This window comes from Aphelocoma coerulescens, chromosome 2 (assembly GCF_041296385.1).
Source record: "Aphelocoma coerulescens isolate FSJ_1873_10779 chromosome 2, UR_Acoe_1.0, whole genome shotgun sequence".
Taxonomy (NCBI): domain Eukaryota; kingdom Metazoa; phylum Chordata; class Aves; order Passeriformes; family Corvidae; genus Aphelocoma; species Aphelocoma coerulescens.
The window spans coordinates 23,854,148-23,880,902 of record NC_091015.1 but is presented as its reverse complement, the minus strand read 5'-3'; the positions used below and the strand labels follow the sequence as shown (position 1 = coordinate 23,880,902).

The following is a 26,755-nucleotide window of genomic DNA, read 5'->3' as shown; positions in this document are numbered from 1 at the left end:
AGGGAGAAGGAGCAGCCGTCCTCAGCGAAAGAGCCAATCAGCGGCGGGCAGCGGGGAAATGCCGCGCCCGCATTGGCCGGCAGTGGGTTGTACCACTGTCCGGGGGGTGGCAGGCAGGATTATCCCCCCGCGCCCGCCCCGAGTAGGAAGGTCTGTGTCCGGGCGGAGCGGGCGCGCGGAGTCCGGCGGCCGTGGCTATGTGGGGCTGTGGCGACCCCGGCGGAGCCGCCGCCGCCACCGTCGTCCTGAGCGGGACCCGCGACTGCTTCCTGCACCTGCCGCCCGCGCTGGCCTCGCTCCTCCGCCTGCAGCAGGTACCGCGGCGGCGCCGCTCGGGGCCCGGGCGGAGGGACGCCTCAGGCAGGCAGGCAGGGAGGATTACGTGAGCGCACCCCCGCATCCGGTTGCCCTGGCGATACAGAGCCTTTCTCCCTCACGAGTCAGCCCTCACTGCAGCCGGGACCCCTCACAGGGAGACATCGGAGATCCCCTCCTTCCCTCGCCTCCTGCGTGGCCCAGTGTCGTCACCCATTCCTAATAAAAAGCGGGAAAGATTGGAATTTTTCTTCCCCGACGTGGTCTGGCACTGTGGGCATCTATGTCTCTCTCAGCACTCCCTATTTCATACCAGTTTTCCCAGTAACTCGCCAGCATTAAACGATTAACGTGTAAATATGTAACTCAGGTAGGAGACCATGCAGAATCCTCATTCTTGGTGTACATAAATAAAATGTGACACTGTAGAAAGGGACTACCGTCATAGAAAGTCCCGCTAAGGATGCGGGGAGTGCACCTTGCATTATAAATAACATTTCACACGTGGAAACGGGGGGAAGAGACACTGTGTGCCTCTTGTGCCGTGAACACAGAACTAAGAGTGCGAGCAGAACAGAGTGGAAAATGGCAGGAAGGAGCCGAGAAAGATGCGAGCAAAGCTCAGGAGTCGTGCCACAGCCTCTGGCCCGGCAGGCCTCCGTCGGTATGGGTAACCTTCTGATTTCCCAAGGCCAAAGAGGACATTTCACAACACTAAAACAATGTAGGCGTTTGAAAACCTGCTCTTTCATCTCTGGGGTAGTAGAAGGAGGTTGGTGGAATTGGAAGAAGTGCAGGATTAAATGTGAGCTTCATTTCAGCTGCAGTCTCTGAGTGTTTTACAGATCTGCTGGTGAGAGAGAGAGAAGGGAGTGCAGTTGCTTTGAAGTCATTCTGTACATCGTTTGTTATGGTGGACTCCTGCTTTTGCTTAACCTGAGCTGCAAAATGAAAAGACAGGATCTCTGAAAACTTTATAGAAATAGTGTATTAAATACATCTCGTGAATAAAAATGTTAAAAAGGGAATCAAAAGCTGAATCTAATTGGAGAAGATACTAGTTAAGTGAATGACAAAATGTTGTACAGAACTCAATGTTGTGTGAAGATAAGACACTCAGAGTGATGCTTTATCTGTGGGGATACAGGGAATTAAATATTACATTTGATAAAAGTATCTTAGAACCACTGTAGATATTCTCTGAAAATGTTCTCAGAGTTTACCAAGAAAAGGTCAAATGATACTTGAAATTATTAGAATACCGTTGAGAAAGAACAGAACATCACTATGTTAACAACTAAATCTGTGCTATATCCACAGTGTACATTGTCTTGGTCACTTGATTTTCATAAAACCAGTAATTTTTGAAAACTACAGAAATTGCCAGTTGAATGATATAATGTAAGATATAGTCTCTTTATGGAAACTGACTGAATATATTGAAATTCTTCTGTTTGAAATCAAAATACGTGAGAAGTTCTGAAACAGATTGATAAAATCTTTTTGGTCTGAGTTAATGTGATTTTTGACTTATTTTAAATATGTCATGGAAGCACTTTTTGAGACCATGTAAATGTTATAATTTTTGTGAAATCAAAGTATATGTTTATTTCTTTTCCTCATTTGGGAAATACAAATGTGCAGTTACACATTTCTGTAAAATATTTTTTGATACCCCGTAATACAGAAGAAAGGAAAAAGCAATTAATTTTCTTACTTAAAAATAGTCCATAAAAATAAAAAGCTGTTTAAGAATTGAAACCGACATGCACTCCTGTGTTGAGAGTTGTGCAAACAAGGTGTAAAATCCAGATAATATCTTTAATTACTTTGATCTCTCTAATCAAATACAGTTTAGGTCGTCTAATAGTCATCTTACTTAGCTTGTTTTATATTAATTTATTTTCTTTATTTGAAACTCATAGGGCCAAGCTGTGAAAGTTTCCTGTGGTCATCAGCCGATATTTTTGAGCTGGATAGAAACAAGGCATCAAGGTCACCCGGGTGAAAATATTGCAGAGATTAATAGACATTTGGCAGAGAAACTTGGCATCAGAGATGGAGAACAGGTTTGAAATGCTATCTCTGTTTTCTATTTAAACAAAGAGTATATTGGAAGATAAGTGAAAAGGTAATACTTCATGAGTTAGCTGTGACCTTGTTTTGTGTATTTAGACAGTTTCTTCATTTACATCTGCTCATGAGAAAAGTTAACTGTCATGAAATGTCTCGAACATGAAAAGATTTTCTCATTAAATCATTAACAATTGCCTAAACAGGATAGGCAGGATAGGCTTGTGGGTAGGTCTTTGCAGGGCTGGAACAACTATCTTCAGTGACATTAACTTTAAGAAAATACACTTTTAAGCAATTGAAAAATTGGGAATGGGAATGGGAATATTTTGCTTGGAGTTCCTGTTGTTTTAAAGTAACTGTTGGCCTTCTGCATATTCTTGTTTCATTTACTTGGGGTTTAAATTTTCATCCCTTTTTTCACCCCTTTACCGTATTTCCCTGTGTGTCCTCTCTCTTTATTTGTATCCATCTCTTATGAATATATGTATATACACCCACACACTTCTTGTATATTCACCTCTTATGCTCCAACACACTTAAACTTCTCGTAAACAATTCTTTCACTGGGCAGAAGTTAAGAGGTGCCCAAGAGGCAGACAGAGTTTTCTGACATGAGACCACCAAAATCTCAAAATGGAAGGATTTTTTTTTTCTGTGAATAGGTGGAGATTTAAACAAACAAGAAGAGAAAATTATTGCTTTACACAGTGTTATCATGTAGTATATTCATATATGCCTATTCTCTTATACGCAAAATTTTGTTCAACATAATAGAATACATCAAAGAATGTGACTCAGAGCAGTGTATCTTACCTTGTTTACTCTTTTAACATATTTTCTCTAGAAATTATGTGTCTGTTTGCAGCAGTTTCCACTTTAGTAGTTGAGCAGCCAGGCATCTACCCTTTTTAGTTCCAGAAATTTATAGCCTTCAACAGGAAAACAATTGACAAAGGAAACCTAAGAAAACCTCACCCAGCTGTTGCCTGAGAATAATATCTGTACAATTGAATAAATGCATGAATTATTAGGTCGTTTCACCATTGTTTTGGATTCAGGAGTTACATGTTTGCTGTGTTTCATAATAGTATGATCTTCTATCTACTGTGCTGAGGAAAAGATATTCATCTCAATTATTACTTCAAACTAAGGACATAGAGAAATTCAAAACTGATTGTCGCTTTTGTAAAAGGTGGCCTAGTGTAATTCTCTCGGAGGACAGGTAACTAGTTTTATCTCAGGAAAAAATTAATGACACTTCTGTAAAAATTAATTGCGATATGTTGTTTGAAAATTGATTGGTTTTTTTTAATGTAACCTTTGGCAAAAACGGACTTTTGAAGCATATGTTTAATGCATTCTGAAAGACCTAAGCCACAATAGCTTTTACCATTCCTCCTGATACACACGACATTAAAACTGTTCTGTGGAGGTGGAGCTGCTTCCTATGAAACTATTCATTAAGGAGCTGGGCTTGCTTTTCTATTGTACTTTTTCCTTATTTTTTAGCTGGTTTTGCCTTGTCTAAATTTGTGCACAAGTCAATGAAATTTTCAACTGTCTAAAATCCTGGGGATTTAAAAATAAAGATTAAAAAATGGAAAGATGCTTATGTGATCAAGGTATATTAAAAATGGATTGCTTTTTATCACCTGATACAGCTCCTGATGCTTTTCATACTCACTGTTGATTGACGTCCCCAAGCCTAATGGGATCCATTTCCCATCCATTGAGCATTCATCTGCTTATGAATTATCTAGTGTCATTAAGATGGTGTGTGTTCCAAGTAGCAAAAACATATAATAAAGGAGATGTCAATTTTCTCATTGAAATAAAGGTGGAGCTTTTATATACTTAAAAATAAGGAGTTAAATATTTTGGTGTTACTTTTGCCAGGTATTTCTTGAGCCCTGTTCCCATGTGTTGTCCTGTCAGCAAGTAGAAGTGGAACCACTCACCGCAGATGATTGGGAAATTCTGGTAATAAAACCTCTTCCATTGTTATGTTCTTTTCTTACAGATGACAGAGATTCTGACTCAAGCAGTTTTTTGCACAAGGCCCCGTTCTTTTCAGTCTCTTAAGGAAATACTAAATGTGGTGTTTAGTTGTTTTTTATATTTCAAATGGTGTATTAGAAAAAGACATAGTTTTTTTTCTTCAAACGAATGTTAAAAATGTATGCAGTATTTAATTTATAATGGTATCACATTTCCCCAGGAACTGCACGCTTCCTCTCTTGAAAGGCATCTTCTTGACCAAATTCGAGTGGTGTTTCCAAGAGCCATCTTTCCTGTCTGGGTTGAGCAGCACACCCATGTTTACATCAGGATCGGTAAGCAGCACTGAAGGCTCTCAGGGCACCTCCAGTAAGCTGTTTTGCAGGAGTGGATGCATTCATTGGCATCTTTTGTTCATACTTAGGTACACTTGTGCCAGCAACCCCATATGGGAGATTAGAGCCACGCACGGAGCTTCTGATATGTCCCAAAACACACGGACCTGAGAATATCACCAGCACACCTTCCTCAGAAAGTGACATCTTGCTCAAAAATTTTGTGAAAAATAACATGGAGCAAGAAGAAACATTAAAGGATCCTTTTGCCAAACAACCTTACTTAAAGCCTGGAGTCCTTGAACAGAGTGAGGCTGATGCAAACATGACGTTTGGCTCAAGTGTTCTCCCTAATATATGGAATTTCATAGGAAACATTTTCTCTAATACATCTGAGCAGAAACAAAAGACTTTGTGTGGTAACGATGAAACGAGCACCTTCAAAGACAAGCTGCTGAACTTAATTCACATGGATTCCATTTTTAGAGTATGTCAGTCCCAGCCTCCCAGCGTACAGAATGTATCCACCACTCATGAATTTCTGAAATGCAATGCTATTCATGTTTTTCCATGGAATTTAGAATATATTGATTTGGATCCAAATCCTGTAGTATCTTACGGGAAAATCAATGAGCTGCTTTCCCCAAGACAGCGTCATCAAGAAGCAAAACAGAATCTGCCACTTGAAAAGCAAAATCATTTGACTAGTACACAAGACAAAAATCCTTCTAATTCTAATAGCAGTCGAGCATCCAGTGAGGGGTCTGTTGTTCAAATCGTTTGGAATGGATTTGAAGACCTAAAGAGTGTCATAGAGTATGGCTACAATGGGGAAGCCTTGCATGCTGGAAGAGTTTGGGTCAGTCTGAGCACAGTATATTTTGGGCTTTTTATAATATTTTCTGTTGGATTGTTGTGAACTGGCTCCTTAACATGTGGGTTAGGGCTGTAGTGTGTTAATCTCTCGAGTTTACTAGAATCAAATACTGTTTGCTTTGCACTCATTCTGGACTACATGACTTCCCATCATCCTCCAAGATGTACAGTGTGCTCTGGGTTTCTGCACACTTAGCATTTTTACACCAAATGAGGAAAATGCTTCAGCATTTCTGAAAGGAATGTATGGTTTCTTCACAATCTGTGGGTAGCCATTAATGATGTATTAATGAGAAAGTGAAAGTATCTATTTACATAGATTCAGTACTGCATAATAAGACTGTTCATCAGTTAACTCTTTGAAATGTGCCTTGCACCCTTGGGGTCATCAAACTCTAAAGTAATGGGATCACATATCCTAGTGCTACATGATGTTCGTGAGTCCTTTTATACACTCTTTAAAATACATCCTAAAGTTTTATATCAAATAACCATCTTGTATGATTTAAATTGTTCTAGATTTTATATGCCATTTTGCAAGGTGGCGCAAGTCCAGGTGAGGAGATACTTACACTTCAGCTTGTTCTGATAGAACTACTGCCTGATTATGTTCTTTCTTTCCTGGAAGCACATGTGGGATCAACAAAAACAAAAAAAAATGTGCTCCACATCACCATTTGACTATTTTGACATAATACATTTCTCACCATTCATTTATTGCTGTTAAGAATGAGAGCAAGAGCTTGCAGAGGTCTTTGCCATGAAATCTTTTGACAGGTATAACAATTTTCTGAATGCCAGCATGTGATGTATGAATTCTTTATGATCCTCAGTTGTGGTACAACCAGAAACATTTCTTAAAAGTGTATATAGCTTTTATAATATTTTCCCTATCAGGTTAGAATAACACAAGCCTGGATAGCCAATAGCATAGCTGTTCACATGTCTGCTAACCAATAATATAAGTGATCACATTCCTAATATTCACATCAGCTTTTTTTCCCTAAAACAAGTGCTTGTATAACAATTTTTTTCTGCAAACTACTGTGCTTCTGCTACCTGCTACATTTTAGAAACTTTGTTACATCTCTCCTGCCTCGAGTGAATAATCCTTGTTCTTAACCAAGTGGTCTTTGTTCTCTTATTACTTAGCATTCTTTGTTTTCTTGCCCCACACCAGCAACCATAAAGTCTCTCACAGTTAATAAATATTTATGAGATATTTTCAAATTGGTTTAAACTGACACAGGTTAATTGGAAAGGAGTTTCCTTTAAGGGGCAAACTGACTAGTGTGATTTAGGGAGACTGGATTTTCTCTCTCTCTGCTGCAGGTGTGCTTAGTTCTAGTCTCTGTAATGGTCTGTGTATATTTACCTGCCTATGTAAAATTAATTTTAATCAGCAAATGAAATTAACTTGTTGTTTTTCTCCTATACTAAGAGCATTCTTGCAGTGTTCTAAGAATTCCTCCTACTACATTTTTTTTTTAGCTTTTGGATTTTATTTAAAGAAGTTAGGAGGTCAGCTGTAGTGAGCACTTTCACAAATAGGATAAAAGGTAACTAGAAGTGTGCCTGTAAGAGTGAGACTTGGATATCACTGTCAGTGTTATAAGTTCCTTCGTAATTCTCTTGAGGTTCCATTAGTGATGAAGAAATTGATGTGGTATTATATATGCAATGTTATAACTAGATTACTTTTTAATACTTCTTTTTTTTTGCTTTTATTTTAAATATTTCAGATTCCAGATGGTCTGAGAAAAAAACTACGTATCGAAATACATTCAACAGTCCGAATTAAGTCAGTTGAATCTATTCCTAAAATTCCTGTATCTCTTACACTGCAGCCCAAACAGAACTTAGTGAGTTTATATTATTGGTCATGTACTTGTTAATGTATTGGGAAACTGATAATGTTGCTCTGGTCAAATTGCAGTGGGGGCTGGGGGGCATTATGTTTATTTGTTTTAATTTGTTAGGTGAAGATCTGGAAGTTGTCTGTTGTTGACTATGGAAATAATTCCAAAGGAATTGTTTTTTCGTGTATAATTTCTTGTTTTTTCTTTACTATGTAAATTTAAATTAATAAGTTGCTATGATCTACTTAAACAGAGTTTATCTAGTATTTGTATTTTGATCAATGTACTGTAAACATCAAGTCGTTAAATTTTGGGTCACTCTTGGTAGATAACTCCAAATAGTTATAATGCTAATTGTAATAATTTTCTATTTAAAGGGACTGGTAGATGTCACAGAGGATGGAAAAAATTTAACTTCTGAATTTTGACTCATTTTCCTGAAGCTGTTAAAGGATATAGCACCTTTAAATCATAGCACATTTAAAATGATTGGGTTTTTCATTATTCTCAGATTTTTAGAATTTCTGATGTATTTCTTAATAAAATGACATTGGTAGGGAAAATATACAATTTTTGTTAAATTAGGTCTCAAATATAAAGAATCACTGTCAAAATAGCAACAATATTCAATAATAATTTTGCATCAGACCTTCATTTGTTGTGCATTAATATGGGTTCAAATCTAGTAAATATTAAGTGTATGTCTATAAGCCTATAAAAACAAACACCAAACAGAAAAAGAGTCATAGAGTTAAGGAGTGAATATCCAGTTTAAGTCTCCTGGGACTTAAACATGTTTGAATTTTTGCAACACTGCAATGCCCAGACAATTGTAGTGAAATTACCGTAATTTGTATGTGCTGTTTAGTTTATTACTTCCTTTTTTCTTTTCCTTATGCTAAATATTTAATTTTTGAAGTTACATCATTGAATCCCTTTGTTTTCCTATAAGTGAGACATATTCTGAGTGAGCATCTGTGACAGTAGGAATATACTTAGTGCCAGTTCTCACAGTCCATCAGATATATCTCTGGAATTCTGTATTTCATCATAACTTGTGGGACACTTTTTTCATACTGTGTGGCACTGGCCTGATTATTTCCTGTGTTAACTCCTCCTCAAAGCTTTAAATACAGCACTTGCCATCATAGCAAGGCTTAGGTGGGTTTGTTCTTCATCCCCAGTATTCTAACTTGGTTTCTTACCTACAGAAGAACTGCATATTTTTTTTAATATTGGAGATAAAAGGATTATTAGTTGGAATTGATGATCCTCGTGGGTCCCTTCTAACTCAGAAAATTCTGTGATATTCTGGCAGTAATCTGCTAAAATTGTAAAAATGTAGTTATGTGTGCTTTTGTATATTTTCAGTACAGATTTCTCTTTTTTCTTTCTAATTCAGTTAAAGGTTTCTTTGTTCTTGGAAAAAACCCAGAAAAATGCAGAAAGAATTGTTACAGTAACTTTCATTGTTCTTTCTGAACACTGCTTCCAAGATCTTTGTTGCTTCCCCCTTTTCTACATGGGAATTATATAGAATTCCCATTTAGGAATTCTGCATTAGGAACTTAGCCAAGAGATCTGGGATCTAGACTCAATTTCTTTTCCTATTCCATTTACCTCATTGTTCTGGGGTAAGTTCCTTGGTCTCTGTCTGCCTGTTGAAGTTTATTGGTGATGCCCCTGAACTGGATGAGCCCAGGGTTCATTTTATAGGAAAAGGGTATACAGGGAAGAGAGGGGTGTAGTGAGCACCTGAAATAAGTCTCAGGTTAATATTGATGCATATCTTCAAACCCAGGGTCAGGTCTGAGCAGTGCCCTTGGATCTGGCAAGACAGAAAAGTAAAACAAAAATAAAAGCTTTTCCTTGCCCTCATGTCAGTGTTTTGAGGAAAAATCTTTAGAGGTGGGCTAATGCTCAGCTGTGGCTGTAGCAGGGGCTGCACAGATGCTTTCCCTAGAGCAGCTGATAGAAATGGTGGTTGTTGGCAAAATGCTGTTTTCTAAATGAATAAAAGTCTTACATCTTTTTCCATCTCTGTGTTGCCATAAGAGAAATAAATGTCCCATGCATGGGAAGAAAACATTTTTACTTATTAATACCCGGTTTTGTTTTATTTACCCCTTTCCTTTTTCCTATTTAGCATCAAGATATACATGAAGATGATGTTAAATGTGCATTCAGTTCTTGGCTGCAGGATTCCACTGCTGATGATCACCCATGGATAATGACAAGCACAGACTGTATACATCTGTCTGTTAAAGAAGGCAAGGATAATACTGTCCTGTCTGCTATGGAATTTACTTAGCCAGTATACCATTCAATTCCTGTGCACACCTTTTAATATAACTGATACCTCTTTACATGGAAAGTATAAGCTTGTGTTCTTTAATAATGATTAACCCTTTTTATTCTTTCATTTTGGGTTATATTGTAGTAATATTCTAATCTGTTTTGTCTTGTGAGGAATGAAAACTGAATTTATTTGGAGTTTTAGTAGTTGTTCATTGTGTTTTTACAGGAATGGAGGAGTTTGTCCTTAGTGCAGCGCATCCCGTGCACATCGAAGAAAATAAGTCTGAGAATATTTTTATACTAAGTCCCAGTTTGCTGCAAAAGACAAATATACAAGTAAATATCACATAGTATCAGGTATCAAGTAATTTAAATTGTTATACTTGTTTAAAATATATTGTATTTTGTATATAATGTATTTCAGTTTCTGTTTTCAAGTAAATAATGTTAGTCTATTCATTAAATTATATCTGCATCCTTTATGTTACTTTGTAGCTTGAGGGCCTGCTGAGATTCCAGGCATATCATGCTTGTTACAGAGTTTCATAGAGTTTCCACATCAAACTCTCAGAAAAATCAGTTAGAAGAGAGGAGAGTCAGTACTGTACAAGTCTGAACATCCTTATACTTACTTGTATATGTACCATCTTAGTTCTTTCCCTTGGTAACTACACCACTTCTCAGTGTATCTGGCAGGAACAGTAGCTTGTTCTGGCAAAGATGAGACATATTCCCCATTCAAACCTACCACACTCACCCTGCCTTTTCTCTGATACAGTTTCTGTGCCTTCTGTTTCTTCCATATTTTATTTCTCAGGAGAATAAATATTTCTATTTAATATTAGAATTACTGCTTCCATTAGTAATTCTGGTTGAACCACTGCCCATTACTTCGGGGTTATGGTTATAGGTGGGATAATGTTTTTTTTTTCCACTTTTAAACATACAGTGACATTTTAGTGGAGAATTAAAGTGTCTTTTGGCTGTTTAGAATAGAACTAGATGGAAGATTTAGAATTTCTGTTAAAAAATAATAAAATGAGCTTTCTTTTACTAGTAGTAAGTACAAGAAGGCTTCTAGAAATTGTTCAAATGACTTTAATAAAAGATTAAAGAGCAAAATGCATTTCTTAATAGCAGCGTCAACATCTCCTACTAGCTTGTTCTTACCTGTGAACCTCTGTAACCCCTGTTTGCCTGCCCAGCTTTCCATACTAGTGAATAAAATGGAAAAATTCATGCCAGGTGTTTTGTCAAGTTACTTTTCACCTAGTCAGACACCTGATCTGTTTCACTATTCTGCCTCATGAGCTCTCCAGCAGAACAGGGGATGGCACAGGAGAAGGAACAAGTTGCAGGTAGGGAAAGAGATAGTGTGCTGCACAGTCTGTTATAAACAGCACTTGGCTCAAAATCTAACCTTACATTATTAAATTGCTGTCAACACTAGATTGTATTTTGGAAGTAGTTATATCTCTTCCATTTCTCCAGTGCACCTTTCTTTCAAGCACAGTAAGCATCAGCAAAGCATACATGCAGCATTTTCTTTGCACAATTCCAGAAATGTCTAGTCACTTCATACCCTTCTTCTGCAGTTATATTTCATCTAAAGTCCTAACTCTCTTTTGTTGTAGGTTCTTTTACATCCTCTAAGTAGAAAAGCTGATGATGATGACAACCAGCCACCTATGCCTGATAGAGACAAGAACTTTCCATACCACAAACTAAGTGATTTAGGGTGAGACATTTTCATAGACAAAAACATGGGAGGGAATGGGAAGGAGAATTAGAAAAAAATAACATTGGTGGAAATGCAGATTTTTTTGGAAACTATGCCAGATCTAAGCAAAATTCTGCATCTTTTGGCTTGTGTCAGGTTCAGACTTCATCCTAGTTTATGCAGATGGTTGATTTTGTCCTTGAACAGTCTTAACTGCTGTGAATAGAAAACCTCATGTGTCTAAAGGTACTCACATACTGAAAATTTCTGCATGTCTGTCAGTAGGATGGGAAGTCTCAGAACTGAGACTGCCTTAGCATGGAAATTCAGAACTGAGCTTTAGAAGAAATACTGATAGTTCAGCAGTTCTTGTTCTAAGTAGTATGAACAGAGTTCTACGTAGCAGCAAAGTATAGTGGGGTAGTTTTAGCTGGGGCATTCAAATGAAGCAAAATTTTTGGTAAGTTGCAGTCTGCCAATCCTTATCTCCCAGTAACTTCAACCTGTTTATTTGTTCAACTACATTTAATAGTAAGGATCTCAAAGAACTGTAGTTCCTAAAAGTTTTATCCCAATCATCAGCTAAGGTGAGAAATGCAGAGTCCTGTGGTCATTAGTACAAGGGAAAACAGTGGTACTGTTTAGCAAACATGAAGGGATGGGGCAGAGGAGACAGGAGAGGCTTAGAGTGTTGTGATATGTGCTGTCAGTGCTGGAAAGGCAACTGAGAATACAGCCTGTCAGCATTCTAACTTCCTGTAGTGCAAGCTTCTGCTGCCTACATAGCACACACTGATGCTGCCCAAGGCCATTTAACGTTTCCTTTACCCGACAGAGGAGTGGACAAATTAGGAACATCTTTATTTGAACACATAAGCCACAGCCTTCTGGGGCGTCCTTTATCTCAAAAGCTGGCTGCTATTGCTGTGGGACTACGAAGTGGAGGGGTGCTTCTCACAGGAGGAAAGGTACACACTTCTGCTTTCACCTTGCAAACCCTTGCACCTTGTTTTCCATAGTTACGAAATGGTTTGTGTTCATGTTCTTTGATACTCTGCATGTTCCAAAGAATAAAGAACAAGCTGAAAAAAACCTGAACAGAGGTAATTCAGTAAAACATCATCACTCACACATACACATATATATATATATATATATATATGTGCATTTTAAAGATTGCTACCAATGCAATTTCAGTACGGGATTAATCTACTTTGTCTTTATATTATGATGAACACCTGTTGCCTTTGAAGTATTTGAATGAAAATAAACATATATTTCCTCTTGTGTTCTAACATAAAATGGCAGTGGAATTGATACTGTTATTTTCCTGTTGCCTCCTACAGTGATCCATTTAATACCATACGTCACTGAACCTAGATGTCTTAACACTGAACTCAGTGGAATCAGAACACCGTACTGGATGTATCTACTCTGAATTTATCCTTGTTTCACTCCAGGGCTTTGGTCCCTACCAAGTGATACAGAGGCAAAATACATTATACATTTACTGAGGAATAAACCCAGTGTGTGTACAGCTTCCCCAGCTTGTTGGCTGGTGCATACTGTGACAAAAACATAGAAACACAAGGAATTGGCTCTGTCAATTTACTTTAGCTCACATTTATTTTTGTAGGGAAGTGGAAAGTCAACATTAGCAAAGGCCATCTGCAAAGAAGCTTTCACTAGACTGGATGCTCATGTAGAAGTAATTGATTGTAAAGCTTTAAGAGGTATGATAATAGGTTTCTTTAATCTCGAATATTTGCTGTACAATAAAGAGGCACAGTTATGAAGTTAGTACATTTGGTCTGAATAAGTTTTCTAGTATTTTTGCTGGTTTTGCAAGGATGTTTGATGCCCCACAATTAGTATCTTCAACAGTCTGATGGAAATACAGCTGCTGTAAGTTTATTTCACACTTCTGTCAGTTTTAGTCCCACATACCACCACTAAATTCAAACTGTGCTTGCTATGCTCATTTCTAATTGTTACAAAATAGGAAGAAGTTGCAAAAATTGAACTGTGTGGTTTTTCTGCTATGCTAGCTGAAACAAATGCTATGTTAACAAATTTTAAGTGTTAGAGGATACCTGTACTCAGTGAAAGGAGAACACAGGCACCAAAGACAGATCGAACAAATCGAACAACCAAATGAAACCTGGTTTAGGATGGCATATTTACTAAGCTAGTGTATTTGGCAATAGTCATCTAACACTGGTGATTATAGATGATGAGAGGACTCCTTAGGTTTTGGGAGTTTAAAATAAGTATTTTGCGCAAAGATGGAAGAGCACAAAATAGGCTTTTTTCTGCTTTTGCATTTCACTGGCTTTTCTAAATAGTCTTGCTGTCACAAGGGCAGAAAACACTCAACTATTTTCTTACAGAGCCCTTATATGGCCCCACTATATTCTTTTTGCTTAATTCACTACTTAAGCTGGAGTTCCTTGCACCAGAGAAAAGGGGAAAGATTAATAATGATCTAGGTCCTTTGCTCTGGAAAATTCTTCTGATTGCTGGATTCTTTAGTAGCTGTATTAGAGTGCTGCTGATTCTTCTCTGGTTTTAACTGTCTGGCAGTTAGACTTGTAGACTTCTATAGTGGTTAGTGAAAGATGATTGATCTCATTTTAGAACTTGTGGAACCTTCTAGTACTTTTTAAATTGAAGATGTGCACTCTTTCTTTTAGTAATTGTTGACTTTGGTTTAATCTTGGTATCTGGATTTATAGACGTAAAAGTAAGATAGACAAAATAAAATATTGTGAGCAAGATGTAGTCAGTCTGATTTTTTTCCTGATATTTTGTGTCATTCTAATAGTATTTTTTTTTAGGAAAAAGATTAGTGAACATAAGGAAAAATGTGGAAGAAGCTTTTTTAGAGGCAGCATGGAGACAACCATCCATTCTTTTGATGGATGATCTTGATCACATTGTTGGAGTACCTTCTACACCAGAGCATGAGAACAGCCCTGAAACTATTCAAAGCAATAGACTTGCTTATGGTAATACTGTGCTACCTGTGTCTGAATAGAAATATAATGCAACTTAGAATTTCTTGCACCTGAGTTGTACTGTCCTACCTGAACAATTCTGTCTGTATCATTATTGCCTCTGGACCATGTGATATTCAGGCAGGGACTTAGAAATTATGGTAGGTAGGCATTTGTGGACCCCTAGCTGGTTCAAAATAATCCACTCTGGATCTTGGAGCAGTTGTTGCCAATGCACTTTCACCACTGCTGCTGCTGTGCTGGTGCTGTTGTCAGTACCGCTGCCAGTGCTTGAGACTTCTCTGTTCTTTTTTCATATTGTTCATACACTCAAATATGCTGCAATTGATTACTAACTGCAGATGAATCTTTAACTGATAATTACTGATAAATTGATTTTTTGTTTAATTATTATTGTTTATAATTACAGTGATACATCAGTTTGATACTTACTGATGGTTAGAACCAACTTCTTTTAGATGAGTACCAACTTCTTTATCATCCTACTTGTTACACATTGTAGAACTTCTGTTTTGTTTTACAATGTAACAATCCACAAATGTTAAAAATAAGATGATCAATTGTAGTTTGACATGCTGGATAAGGTTCCATTTTATTCCTGGAACACTACACAATGCTAAATTGCAAATTAAAACTTAATCTAAATGATCAAGATTAATAAAGCCATAGCAAAAAACACCCTCCATTTCTTAGCTCAGTTTGAGGGAGTTAGCATAATTTTTACTGAAATACTTCCAAAGTTCAGAAAATCTTACTATAATTTCTTCCTTAAAAATGTGCTTTTAACTTACATGTAGAATTGTTTGGTTTTCTTAATACTTTTATTTAAAGGTGTAGCGCATACAACAGAGCTTTAGAGTTTTAAAGATTGTTTCTTGAAGGTCTACCTTGAATCCTTAATTTTTTTTACTTTTATGTATTACTTTTTTCCTAGAGTGCTTATTTTCTAGGCTTAAGATCTGTTTTTTATTCTTACAACTTTTCCTTTGTTGTTTGCATGGAGGCAGTAATACCACACAAAAGTAGACGTCATCAGTGATGTTACAAAATCAGCTTTTAAAAAGCACTTCTGATGGCACTTTCTTAATGGAATATGCTGTCCTAGAGAGACTCACTATACCTTTTTTTTTTCCAAGTTAAAAAAACCCCTGCAAACAGGTGAATAAAAATAATGTATTACAAAGCTGTTACATTTTGTGTGCACTAATGCTACTCTCCAGGGTTAGGGTTATTTTTGTTATTTCACACTTCATACAGCAACATCTTCTGTGTTTAGTTTTGAAAGATCTGATGAAAGAAGTTATTTCCATGGGGAGTTTGATTGCACTCATTGCCACAAGTCAGTCTGAACATTCCCTTCATCCTTCCCTGGTTTCAGCACAAGGAACTCATGTATTTCAGTGCTTCAAATGTATCCGATCTCCAGATCAGGTAAATTCAAATAAAAATGGTTAAAATAAAATATGATGGTGGAACAGCTGCAAAAATAATAGGTTACACCTGAAGATGAGAAAAAAATCTGGAAATCTTAGAAGTTCTTTCTTGATACTTAAATACCTCAGAACTTATATCTGTCATTATAAAGTTTTAAAAAAAAAAAGTGATCCAATGAAAGTTCCCAGTTGGCCCCACTCCTCAGTAGTAAGAGAAGGGTGTATTCAGAGGGCATTTCAGTTCCATGTAAAACAAGTCTGGTTGTCTAACACAGGTGAGATATGCATGTCTCCTTGTTACCTCTAAGGGGATGCTAAAGGAGCAGCTTTGTAAAACATGTAAGTCATCAAGTTAGAGAAATGAAATTAAACACAAGTGTGTTTTTTCCCAGATCAGTGAAATAAGCATGTCCCTAGAATGTGTATTTTAAAAATGTTAATAAAATTAAATGTTAGATTTATGGGACAGTTTTAGGTTTGTTTCCATATTAATACCATCAGTCTACTTTTGAACATAGTCCAGTTTGAAAAGAAAAATGGATAGAAATACGAATGCACAGTATTAACTTTTGTGCAGGAGAAAGCAGAGACTTTGAAACCCTCGTTCCCTAATGACTTATTTTTATTTAGCCTGAGTTGTTCCTGTCTGCATGTCTTTGGTCACGGCCCGGCAATTAAAAGCCACTGAACAGGGGATGCTGTGTTAGATGCAGTTTGACTTTCTCCCACTTCCTGCAAGTCTTCTAGATTTTATTTTTTATTTTTTAAAAGTCTTTTAGATATTATTTTTTATAAATATTTTAATTTTTTTTTTAAAAACCAAGATTTTATTGTTTTTAATACTAATACTCAAATAAGGATGACACATCACTGGAAAAGTCAAGATCTCAAAAGATACCAAATTATCTGAAGTGTTTTTATCTGGCATGGTATATTTCATCTCAGACATATTCTCTGCTCATATTGAAAAAATGAAATGTGTTCTTTTTCCTATGGAACAGTAAAAATGGGTGTAAACTAGTAGAATCTGGGGAGGGAGGGATGTTTCATTATTGCTGTTGAATTTAAAGTAGCTCTGGTGAGGTGAATATTTAAAGTTATAAAACTGGTGAATTTATTGAAGTGCACTTGAAGAACTAGCATTTGTTTATATTGCTTATGTTTTGTTATATAAGGGTTTGGCATTACACAAATATTTAAGGAAATTTTCCTGAGTCATACTTATTTACTTTTTGAATTCTTGAATTCCGTATAAATAGTAAACTCAATATGCACTTGCTGCACAATTCTGTTTTTCAGAAGCAAAGATGTGAAATGCTGTATTCCATAATAAAGAAGAAGCTGAATTCTCATCCGAAGGACTTCTCTGATCTTGACCTGCAATGTATTGCAAAGGAAACAGAAGGTTTTGTTGCTAGAGATTTTACTATGCTGATTGATCGTGCCATTCATACCTGTGCTTCTAACCAGAATGCATCAGATAATGGTGGTATGTTGACAAAAAAATCCCTTATTTCATAGTCTTGCTTCTTGCTTGTTATCCAGAACTGGTGGAATAATACAGAAACAACCCCAGTTTTTATATTTTGTTATATACATATATATATATTCTATTATATATAATAGAATATATTTTTATATTTTATGATACTTCATGATTATATCTTCTATTTTATGATTAACATTTATTTAATTGTTACATTTTGTAAGGAAATTGTTACTGACAGTTTTTGCATTTGGGTTTTGTTCAGGATTTTTTTTTTTTTAAGCAGATTTGAACCTGTCAACTGTGGATTTTCGGAAAGCTCTAAAAGATTTTACTCCATTAGCTCTGAGAAATGTCAACCTTCATAAACCTAAAGACCTTGGCTGGGACAGGATTGGTGGCTTAAAAGATGTGAAGCAAATGCTGAGCGATACCATCATGTTACCTGCAAAGGTACTAAGTTCCTTTTAATTAGTTACTTGAATTTTGTACATAATGTTAGTAGGGAAGAATTATATTTTGAGGTGTGGCACAGTGTTTGGTAGAAAGATGACAGGCATGATTTAAAGCTACTTTTGTAGCTTTCCAATCTTCAGCTGTCTTCAGCTACTAGAAACACTTTATTCTTCCCCTTCTCTCTTCCAAATACAAAAGGCAATAGCTGAGCTTTACTACAAATCAAGTGTTACTCTACAATATTGGAGTATTGCCACACTCAGTTGCAGGGTTTGTGATTAGGTTCTGTAAAGACAACATTTCCAGCTGTTTTGTGCAGTGCTTTTGCTAGAGGAGTATTTCCTTTTGGATGAATGCCAATCCATCAGTCTCTCTTTACTTCACTTTGGCCTTTCTGCCTTGCTTAAAACTTGAACACTGAGATAAGCCATTGAGCATTGACTCTTCAGAGAAATGACTGAAGAGTGTATTTGATCATTATCATTCAGTGATTAAAATAGAAATTTAGAACTACTAGTATGGACAATATAAAGTTCTAGTCCATCCCTATTCTGTCCTGTTTCCTCTTGGTAGAAAATCCCCCTTGTTTGTATTTTAGGTACCTAGTAAACCTAGGAACTTAGTTCAGCCCCAGGTAAGCTAAAAATAGTCCAGATGAGCTGTTGGGATAATATTGGGGATATAATAAACTAGATGCATTCTGTTTAGACAAAAGTCATCACTAGTCAGTGATGTTACAGTACATTACAGAATACTTACTTATTTTAGAAGGTATCATATTGAACCTCTTTTCCAGTATCCAGAATTATTTGCAAACCTGCCCATACGACAGAGATCAGGAGTTTTGCTGTATGGAGCACCTGGAACAGGAAAAACACTGTTGGCGGGAGTGGTTGCTAGAGAGAGTGGAATGAATTTCATCAGCATCAAGGTAAAAAGAGTTTAAGATTAATTGATTCAGTATATTAACTGAATGAAATAACTTTACATAATACCTGAAACTGTGTGCTTGTGAGGGCAAAAAAACTAAGAAACTCACATTTAAAATTTTGCTTGTCTCTGGATAGCCCTCTGTATATCTGATTTCTAGAACTTAACAGTCTTATTACTGAGATTTTTTTTTTTTTTGGTATACCTATTCATCAGGCAGAATTATAAAATTTAATTAGGTGTTCTTAGTTTCTCATTTTTTTGTAAAAAGACCCCAGATTTTGATTCCACTGTACAATGAAATTGAGCAATATATTTTAAACCTTTTTAAACTATAGTGTAAACCTTTGCCTTGTGATTCTGTAACATATGTTCTGTTATGGTACAAAAATGGAAATGATTATTTTTAAACAAGTTAGAATGCTTGAAAAATTCTTCTGGTTTATCTAGACCCCTTGTCTCTTCTGTTCAAAGATGCCATTGTCTTGGTTGCAAGAAAATTCAGTCTAGTAAACAAAATATATGCTGATGTTGAATTACACATTAAAACTAAGAAACATGTAATGAGTGTTTTTTTCTGATTATATATTTTTAGGGACCAGAGCTGCTCAGCAAATACATTGGAGCAAGTGAACAAGCAGTTCGAGATATCTTCAACAGGTTTGTTTTGTAAAGATTTGTGATGTTATCAGTTAATTTCATTGGTTGAACCACAAAGAAATAATTTTGTTGTCTGAGGAGAGATACGGCATCAGATCATAAAAGCATCTGAAATAATCAGTTGTGCTGATCCAGATGTGTGTATCTTGGTAGGTTCAACCTGGCCTTCATTGTTCAAGAACTGCATGTTTTGGCTCCAATCAGGAATGTGCTTTTGAAGCTGAACTCCCAGTTGTCTCCAGCTACAAATGCATTGGTTCACATCTCAGAACTGTCTTGGAAAACATGTCCTGAATTCCTTTCAGATGATTCCAGAAGACAGTTACTCCAAGTAGTAATGCACACTTAGTACATAGGGTCATATTAAACTTGGTATTGAGGTCCTCAATGCCAGTAGTTCTTTTTTACAAATCTGCTCTTACTGGCCGTCAGTGCTCACTAATGCCAACACATCCTACACAGCCTTGGCTTCTCATGTTAACATGTAGGCAGTCTTTTTGTTAGACATCTGTAAGCCAAGAACTCATCTGCCGTGATTGGATTTTAGAACTTTCACGTATATTAATATGACAGTTGAGCACTTAGAAATGATAAAGTGAGTGAAAAGTATGTTATAAAAATGAGCAGTGACTGTATTGCAATCCAGTTCTTTAGAACCTCTTAAATTCTACAAAAACAGAGTATCTGTTGTGTCATTAAATACAACTGTTCTCTGAAGCCAAAAAGCAATTAACTTCTACCTGTGAATGAAACTTAAACAGAAAAATAAGTATTCCTTTTTTTTTTTTTCCCATTTTAGAGCTCAGGCAGCCAAGCCTTGCATTGTTTTCTTTGATGAGTTTGATTCTATTGCTCCTCGCCGAGGTCACGACAACACAGGAGTCACTGACCGAGTGGTTAACCAGCTGTTGACTCAGTTAGATGGTGTGGAAGGCTTGCAAGGTAGCAATTCACCTGTGTGCTCCTTTTCATGCAGAAGTTTAGCAGGTGTTAATGGCATTTCTCTGAACTCTCCTAAGGGGTTTATGTGCTAGCTGCTACCAGTCGCCCGGATTTGATTGACCCTGCTTTGTTAAGGCCAGGTCGACTGGATAAATGCCTGTACTGTCCACCTCCTGATCAGGTGAGGAAACAATTTCCCACAAGAGGCAAGGAAAAAAATCAAACTAATGGATTTTATTTGCCTTTTCTTTATATGTAGTGCCACTTCAAACCTGGAAAAAGTGGACTTGATTGCCCAGCTCCAATTATACAACAGGATAAATTCACTGATTTTAATGTCAATGTGTTCACATAAAACTGGGGAAAGAATAGGCTGTTTAGCACAGTCTTCTGGATTAAGTAATGTTCTGTGGGTCTAGCTGATCAAAAAAAATGTAAAAAACAGGAAACTAATCTGCAGAAAGAAATTGGATGCAGTGTAGTGTGTATAATGTTCTCCATCTTTCTTTGAACAATGATTCCAGTGAATATGCCGTTTGCTTAAACCATTGTCAGTCCTTCGAGGCTGTACAATGTGTGTCCTTGATTCCCCATTTAATGAGAAAAAATTAGCACTGTTCATTTTCAGATTAGTTCACACATTTAACAAATACCACATCATTTCATTCTGAAACATATATGATGAGCCTGTGCCATAAGAGCATAGGTATACTCTTCTCTTTTTTTTCTCCTATTTTAAACTTCTGGCTGAGGATAAGATCATTCAGGTAAACAAAAGTTTTGCACTTCCATCATACTTCTCTTTGCAAAACGACATATGAGGAGCAGAACTCACTTTCATATTTTTATGTATTTCATATATGAAAATCCCAGATATTGACTAGATATATTAGAGAAATTTATTCTCTGTATACTACATTTGGTTAGGATAATATCTTTCTAGTACTAGGGCAGTATCTTCTTGGAAAAAGATCCTTCCTCCCTCAGAGAGGAAGTGGCTGGTGACAGGTCCAAAGCACCATCTAGCAGTCAGGACAAGGAAGATAACAGGTTGCTTTACTGACTTTTTTTTTTTTTTTTCCAGAATTCACGCTATGAAATCTTAAAAGCTCTCAGTCATTCCCTGTCTTTGGCCAATGATGTGGACTTTCAGGATTTGGCAGCAAAAACAGAACAGTTCACAGGGGCTGACCTAAAAGCTTTATTATACAATGCCCAATTAGAGGCAATCCATACTAATTTAAATTTAGGTTTAACACAGGTAAATAAAACTGATATAAAAGAAGTCTCTCCTCTTTATTTTTATGTTGATATGTTTGAAAGAGTTAATTGTATCCATGGGGGTTTTTAGCAAAATTATTTTTTTTTATACAGAGGATTAACATTTTAATATGTTTGCAGAAAAATACAAGAATATTGTAATGAATTGGTTTAAATACTTCTTAAACACAAGGTTTTTCTCATTTCATGATTGGTGTTTATTGTAAAATATATTTATTAAAGCCCAAATGTGTTTATCACTGTTGTGATGAACAACTAACAAATTGATAGGAGGGATCCCACACAGAGTTTCTTAGGAGCAGATAGCAAAATCAGTTTTGAGATGGCACATTTTGGATGATGGAGGAAATGAGAAATTGGTGGGTTTTAGGGATTCGTTCCAACAGATTACGTTTGATTGAGGTCAGGAGAGAAGTGGCAAGAGGATGGCAGTACCTGAAATGGCCAGTTCTGGCTCATCTTCCAGGTACCAGCTAGTACTTGAACTTCCAAAGTACAGGATCCCACCCTAGGTTTGTACCCCACATGTGCCTGACAGATCCTTCCTCTTTTAGCCTCTGTTCAGCCACCTCTCTTTCACATTTTTAATGCCTGTCCTCTGGTTCTAGCTGGACAGGGGCAGGCATGGCTTCCGCTACTTGGTGGCCGAAGGGAAAGGTTGGGACAGGGGTGCAAAATGAAGGAGGATCCTTTTGAATTCTTTTTGCCCCAGCTGTTACCAATGAATTGGACTCTGAGGATGCAACTCTTAGTATTGAGAGGGATCTCCAGCATGTCTTCCCTAACACTCCCTTCACTTGTAGCATCAGTAAGTAGTTGCTACCTCATGATTATCCATCATAGGAGCAAGTTGTTGTCTGAAGCAGTGGTCTGCAGAGTGGTGTGCACACACCCCAGAGAGAGCACAAGGCAGTCCATTGATGTGCAGGAAGAAAATAATAGAACTTCAATGGTACATGTATATAATTTGTGAATAGTATCCATATTCTTGGTAGAGTGTGCTCTGAAATTTTTGACTGATAGAGGTGTGCAATCAAAGAGGTTTGCAGACACCAGTCTAAAGCAACAATTTTGATTTCCACATCAGCATTTAAAATGTGTTGGCTATGACTAAAAGGGAGTACAGCAGTTAGGCACTATAAAAGTAGACTCACTTCAGTCTCCTAGAGCATTTTACACAAGACACTAATTTGCTTGGAGGGTAAGGTTGCAACAGAAGTTGTACAGTTCTACAACACAAGACATACATGAAGTTTCTCAACACTTGCTGTTACTGAGAGTGTGAGACAGTGGAAACAATAAAACCTCAAAATTACCTCCTGAAATTACTTTTCTAGCATGAAGAGAGAAAGTTCTTCTTAAAGGCATTGGATTTTCTTAGCAAAATATTTGGAAACATACTCTAGAGAAAGACAGATTACTATTAGAGTCAAATGTAAATCGATATTCTCATTTGCACTGTGTATTAAATATTTTTGTGTATTTCCAATTGTAGTTTGTCACAAGTTAACTCCTGTAATGCTCTGTTCTTTGTTACAGGATTTTGCATCTAGTTCTGATAGTGACTTCAGTCTCTCTTCCATGGTTTTTCTAAACCACAGCAGTGGCTCAGATGATTCAGCAATAGATGGAGAGGCAGGGCTAGAGCAATCTCTTGTTTCTTTAGACATGTCTGACTTGCTTCCTGAAGATCCAAGGTCCAACATGTATCGTCTTTATTTCGGAAGCTCTTATGAGTCAGAGCTGGGAAATGGAACTCCTTCAGAACTGGTAAATTACTCACTTTATGTCTTGAATTTTCTAAATATAGTTGAGAAGCAAAAAAACCCATTCCATTTGCCTGGTTAAGTTTATAAATACAATTATGTCTGCTTTGACCTGCAAACTGTCTTCAGATCATACTTAGTAGTCCACAGTGAGGATGGGGGTGGAAGGACGTGAGCTGAGAAAATACAATATGGACTTCTCTGCAATCTTGCTGGAGTTTAAAATCAAAATCCCAATGCTTAATACCTTATAATTAAGCAAATTGCATTCATACTAGATTTTACTTGCTGGTCAAATGGCTTGTTCCGTTCCAAAATTCTTGAATTTTGGTGGTTGGTTTGTTTGTTGTTTTTTCTTTAACTTAGTTTTATTACTAAAGAATGACCATCCAGCTTTCAAGAATTAAGTTACATTCTCAAGAATCAATGAACCTTCTTCAGTTTCAAAAAAAAAGTGTATTAATAGACTAGTCAGACCATGGAATTGTGTAAAGAACAAAACAAAACCTTAATTTCCATCATTGTCTTTAAGAATCAGAATTCCTGACGTAGTGGTATCATGGTACACAGCAAGCAGCATGTTCTCTGGCCAGTTTGCAGGTAGGGATGTGCAGGTTGGCTGCCCAGCATCTGCACAGGAATCAGCTCACTTTTCTTGGCTGACAGGTCAGCAGAACGGGGTATGCTGCCTTGGAGCTCCTTACAGTGAACAGATGATTTCACAGTTCATGTGGGATCTGTGGGAAATCCATTTTCAAAATCTATTGTAGAGCTGTTACTACAAGTAGTAATCCAAGTTCTTAGACTCTGTTTTCAAAACTGTCTTGCATTGATTCTTAAAGCCAAAAATAACTTACCTTGACACTGGAGAAGTAATTACTCACTGCTAAGGTGCTTTGGTATATTTTACCTTGCATTATGGGTGATAGTGTTTGATTAATGTAACTTTAAAGACTTAGTTTTCCTCTGACTGTGAAAATTTTTCAGCAAGGATTCTATACAGACTTTGATCTCTTAAAGTTGTTGAATTTGAAAGGTGTGTATTTTATCAAGTGCCCAGAGAATTTGGACATGATGAATATTTAAATTCCAAATCTAACTACATAAACTTGCCCAGATTTTAGAATCATGGATTTTCATAAGTAAATAAAACAATGGACTTAGCAGACCTTTATTCCTTTTGAGATGGGCCATTGCAAAAATACTTACATATTTTCCAGACATGAAATTCTACATTTCAAATTTGGCTTTTGCCCAAACACCTTGGCATATTAACCTAAATCTTTCTGTTAAAAAAAATACGTATGAAATATATTTTAAAGAGAAAGAACTCTTTTTGCCAGAGTAGGCAAGCTTATATTGAATTGTAGGCTAATTCCCAATGATGGAGTTGCCCTTTTGGATCCATAATGAGTTAATATATTTCTTCTTGTGATGAATTTAGAGCTCTTTGTGTTTGTCCGGTCCAAACTCCATAACTTACGACTTTACCAGCGTCACTCAGAGAGATGTTGCATCCTCACAACCTGCAATGCTTAGAGCAGCTTCTCAAGAAGGCTCCCTGGAGAACCAGGAGCAGCAAGCAGAGCACCTGAGGACAGAAATCAATGCTATCAAGGCCAATTACAGAAGCAAGAATGGAGTATGGCACTTTTTAAAATTAGTATTTAGTCTTAACTATTCTCTGTTGTTTTCCCACACTTCTTGGTATTTCAATTAATAATTTATGCAATAATATTAAATATTAGGTAACAAAAATAGCAAAGATAAGTGATACTTAGTTTGATGAAAAGAAACCAGATGTTAGCATGCATATAATTAAACAGTTATTTCTGTTATTTATAAACATGGAGGGGGGAAAGTTGTGAGTGTATTTCTAATAAATTTGTCTGTACATGTAATGTACAGACATACAGAGGAGGTTCTGTAGCTAATGATACCGATGGCACTACATTTCTGTAAAAATTTTTCATTGTCTGTTCATGGCTCACTTTTCAAGGAGGACAGCACCCTTAATCAGTCAGCGCTTCCCAAGACCACCTTAACTATTACCCAGTCTCATCTGATGACTGCTCTTCAGAGTATGAGACCATCCATTAGTCAGGATGACTGGAAGCATTTTACTGAACTGTAAGTAATTTTTTTTTTTTTTGTAATTTTGAATTCAGTGGAGATTTGGTCTTATCACATTCCTTTTACATCAGAAACACGATGGTTTTAAATAGATGTGGGGACTGGCAGCGGATAGGCTGATAGCTTCTGACAGCAGTTTTTTAAGAAATATTAAGTTACATAGTGGGAAAGGGAAATGATTTTACCAGTGAATTGTCTTCTTATTCATGTAGGACCTAGAAATAACAGACCAGAATGCCCTTGTATTATGTTAAGAGGCTCTTTGAGTTTTAGAGCTAGGTCCTTCCTGCTTCCACTTAGTAGTAGCTCCTTGTGTTTTCAGATTGCTGGAGTTTGACCCTCTGTAGTGGTCTTTGTAGCTGGTATGTTTGGGAAAGGCAATAATCCTTAGAAGTATAAACATACTGAAAAGGAGAATGTGTCTCCTTGGACTTGGAGATCAAAAAGCTGGGGAAAAAAAAAAGGAAGCAGGACAGAGAGCTCTTGAGTTAGGTAAAAACTCTCCAGGTCCCCAGGTCTGAGGAGACAGGCACTCTTCATTTCCATAAACATATACTTAAACATCTGGTGTTCTGTGGTGCATTAATATGCATCTGAAGAGGCAGACACAAAAAACACATTTCATAAGAATTTGCTAATGTCTTTTTTTGTTTGTTTGTTTCCAGGTATGATAATTTTCAGAATCCCAAGAAGAGGAAAGTACAGATTGGCGTAACATTCAGACCAGGACAAAAAATGACTCTAGCTTAGGAACTTGCACTTGCTTGTAATTGCTAAACTGTAACTGGAAATGATAAATGTGATTAAATCAGATTATTTATATTAATATGGATTTATTAATGTAGCAGTTGAAGATAAGTTTCTTCTAAACTTACTTGCTGTAAAATTATGTCACATTTTATTTTGAAGAATATTGTCTTCCTTTAGATTGATATTAAATTTTTTGAGAGAACATTGGTTATGTTCTGTTCAGTTGTTTATCATATAAACTTTAAAATTTTGTTTTTTATCAATTTAGTTACTAGAATCTAACAATGATTTCCTGTGCCTGTTGACTCCCTCACAACAAATAGAATGTGTTCAAATAGATTGTAATATTAATGGGGGATATGTTTTTTAAATATTCTATAAAGTCATTCTCTAATGGCCTTTGGAGGGCTTAGAGGAGGGTGGT

At 36.6% G+C, this 26,755-nt stretch overlaps 1 protein-coding gene across 1 annotated transcript; it reads left to right on the top strand.

The window, feature by feature from the left end:
* The first annotated feature begins 162 nt into the window (after positions 1-162).
* On the top strand, positions 163-26,753 carry PEX1 (peroxisomal biogenesis factor 1). Its single transcript, XM_069006817.1, has 24 exons — positions 163-314; positions 2,241-2,384; positions 4,288-4,371; positions 4,610-4,724; positions 4,814-5,583; positions 7,343-7,462; positions 9,606-9,729; positions 9,984-10,093; positions 11,392-11,495; positions 12,313-12,445; positions 13,114-13,210; positions 14,315-14,485; positions 15,771-15,925; positions 17,227-17,416; positions 17,700-17,866; positions 18,666-18,800; positions 19,395-19,459; positions 20,259-20,401; positions 20,479-20,582; positions 21,486-21,662; positions 23,222-23,452; positions 24,893-25,090; positions 25,448-25,578; positions 26,247-26,753. The coding sequence occupies exons 1-24, from the start codon at positions 198-200 to the stop codon at positions 26,329-26,331; spliced, it is 3,870 nt and encodes a 1,289-aa protein (XP_068862918.1). The 5' UTR covers positions 163-197; the 3' UTR covers positions 26,332-26,753.
* Positions 26,754-26,755: the final 2 nt, after the last annotated feature.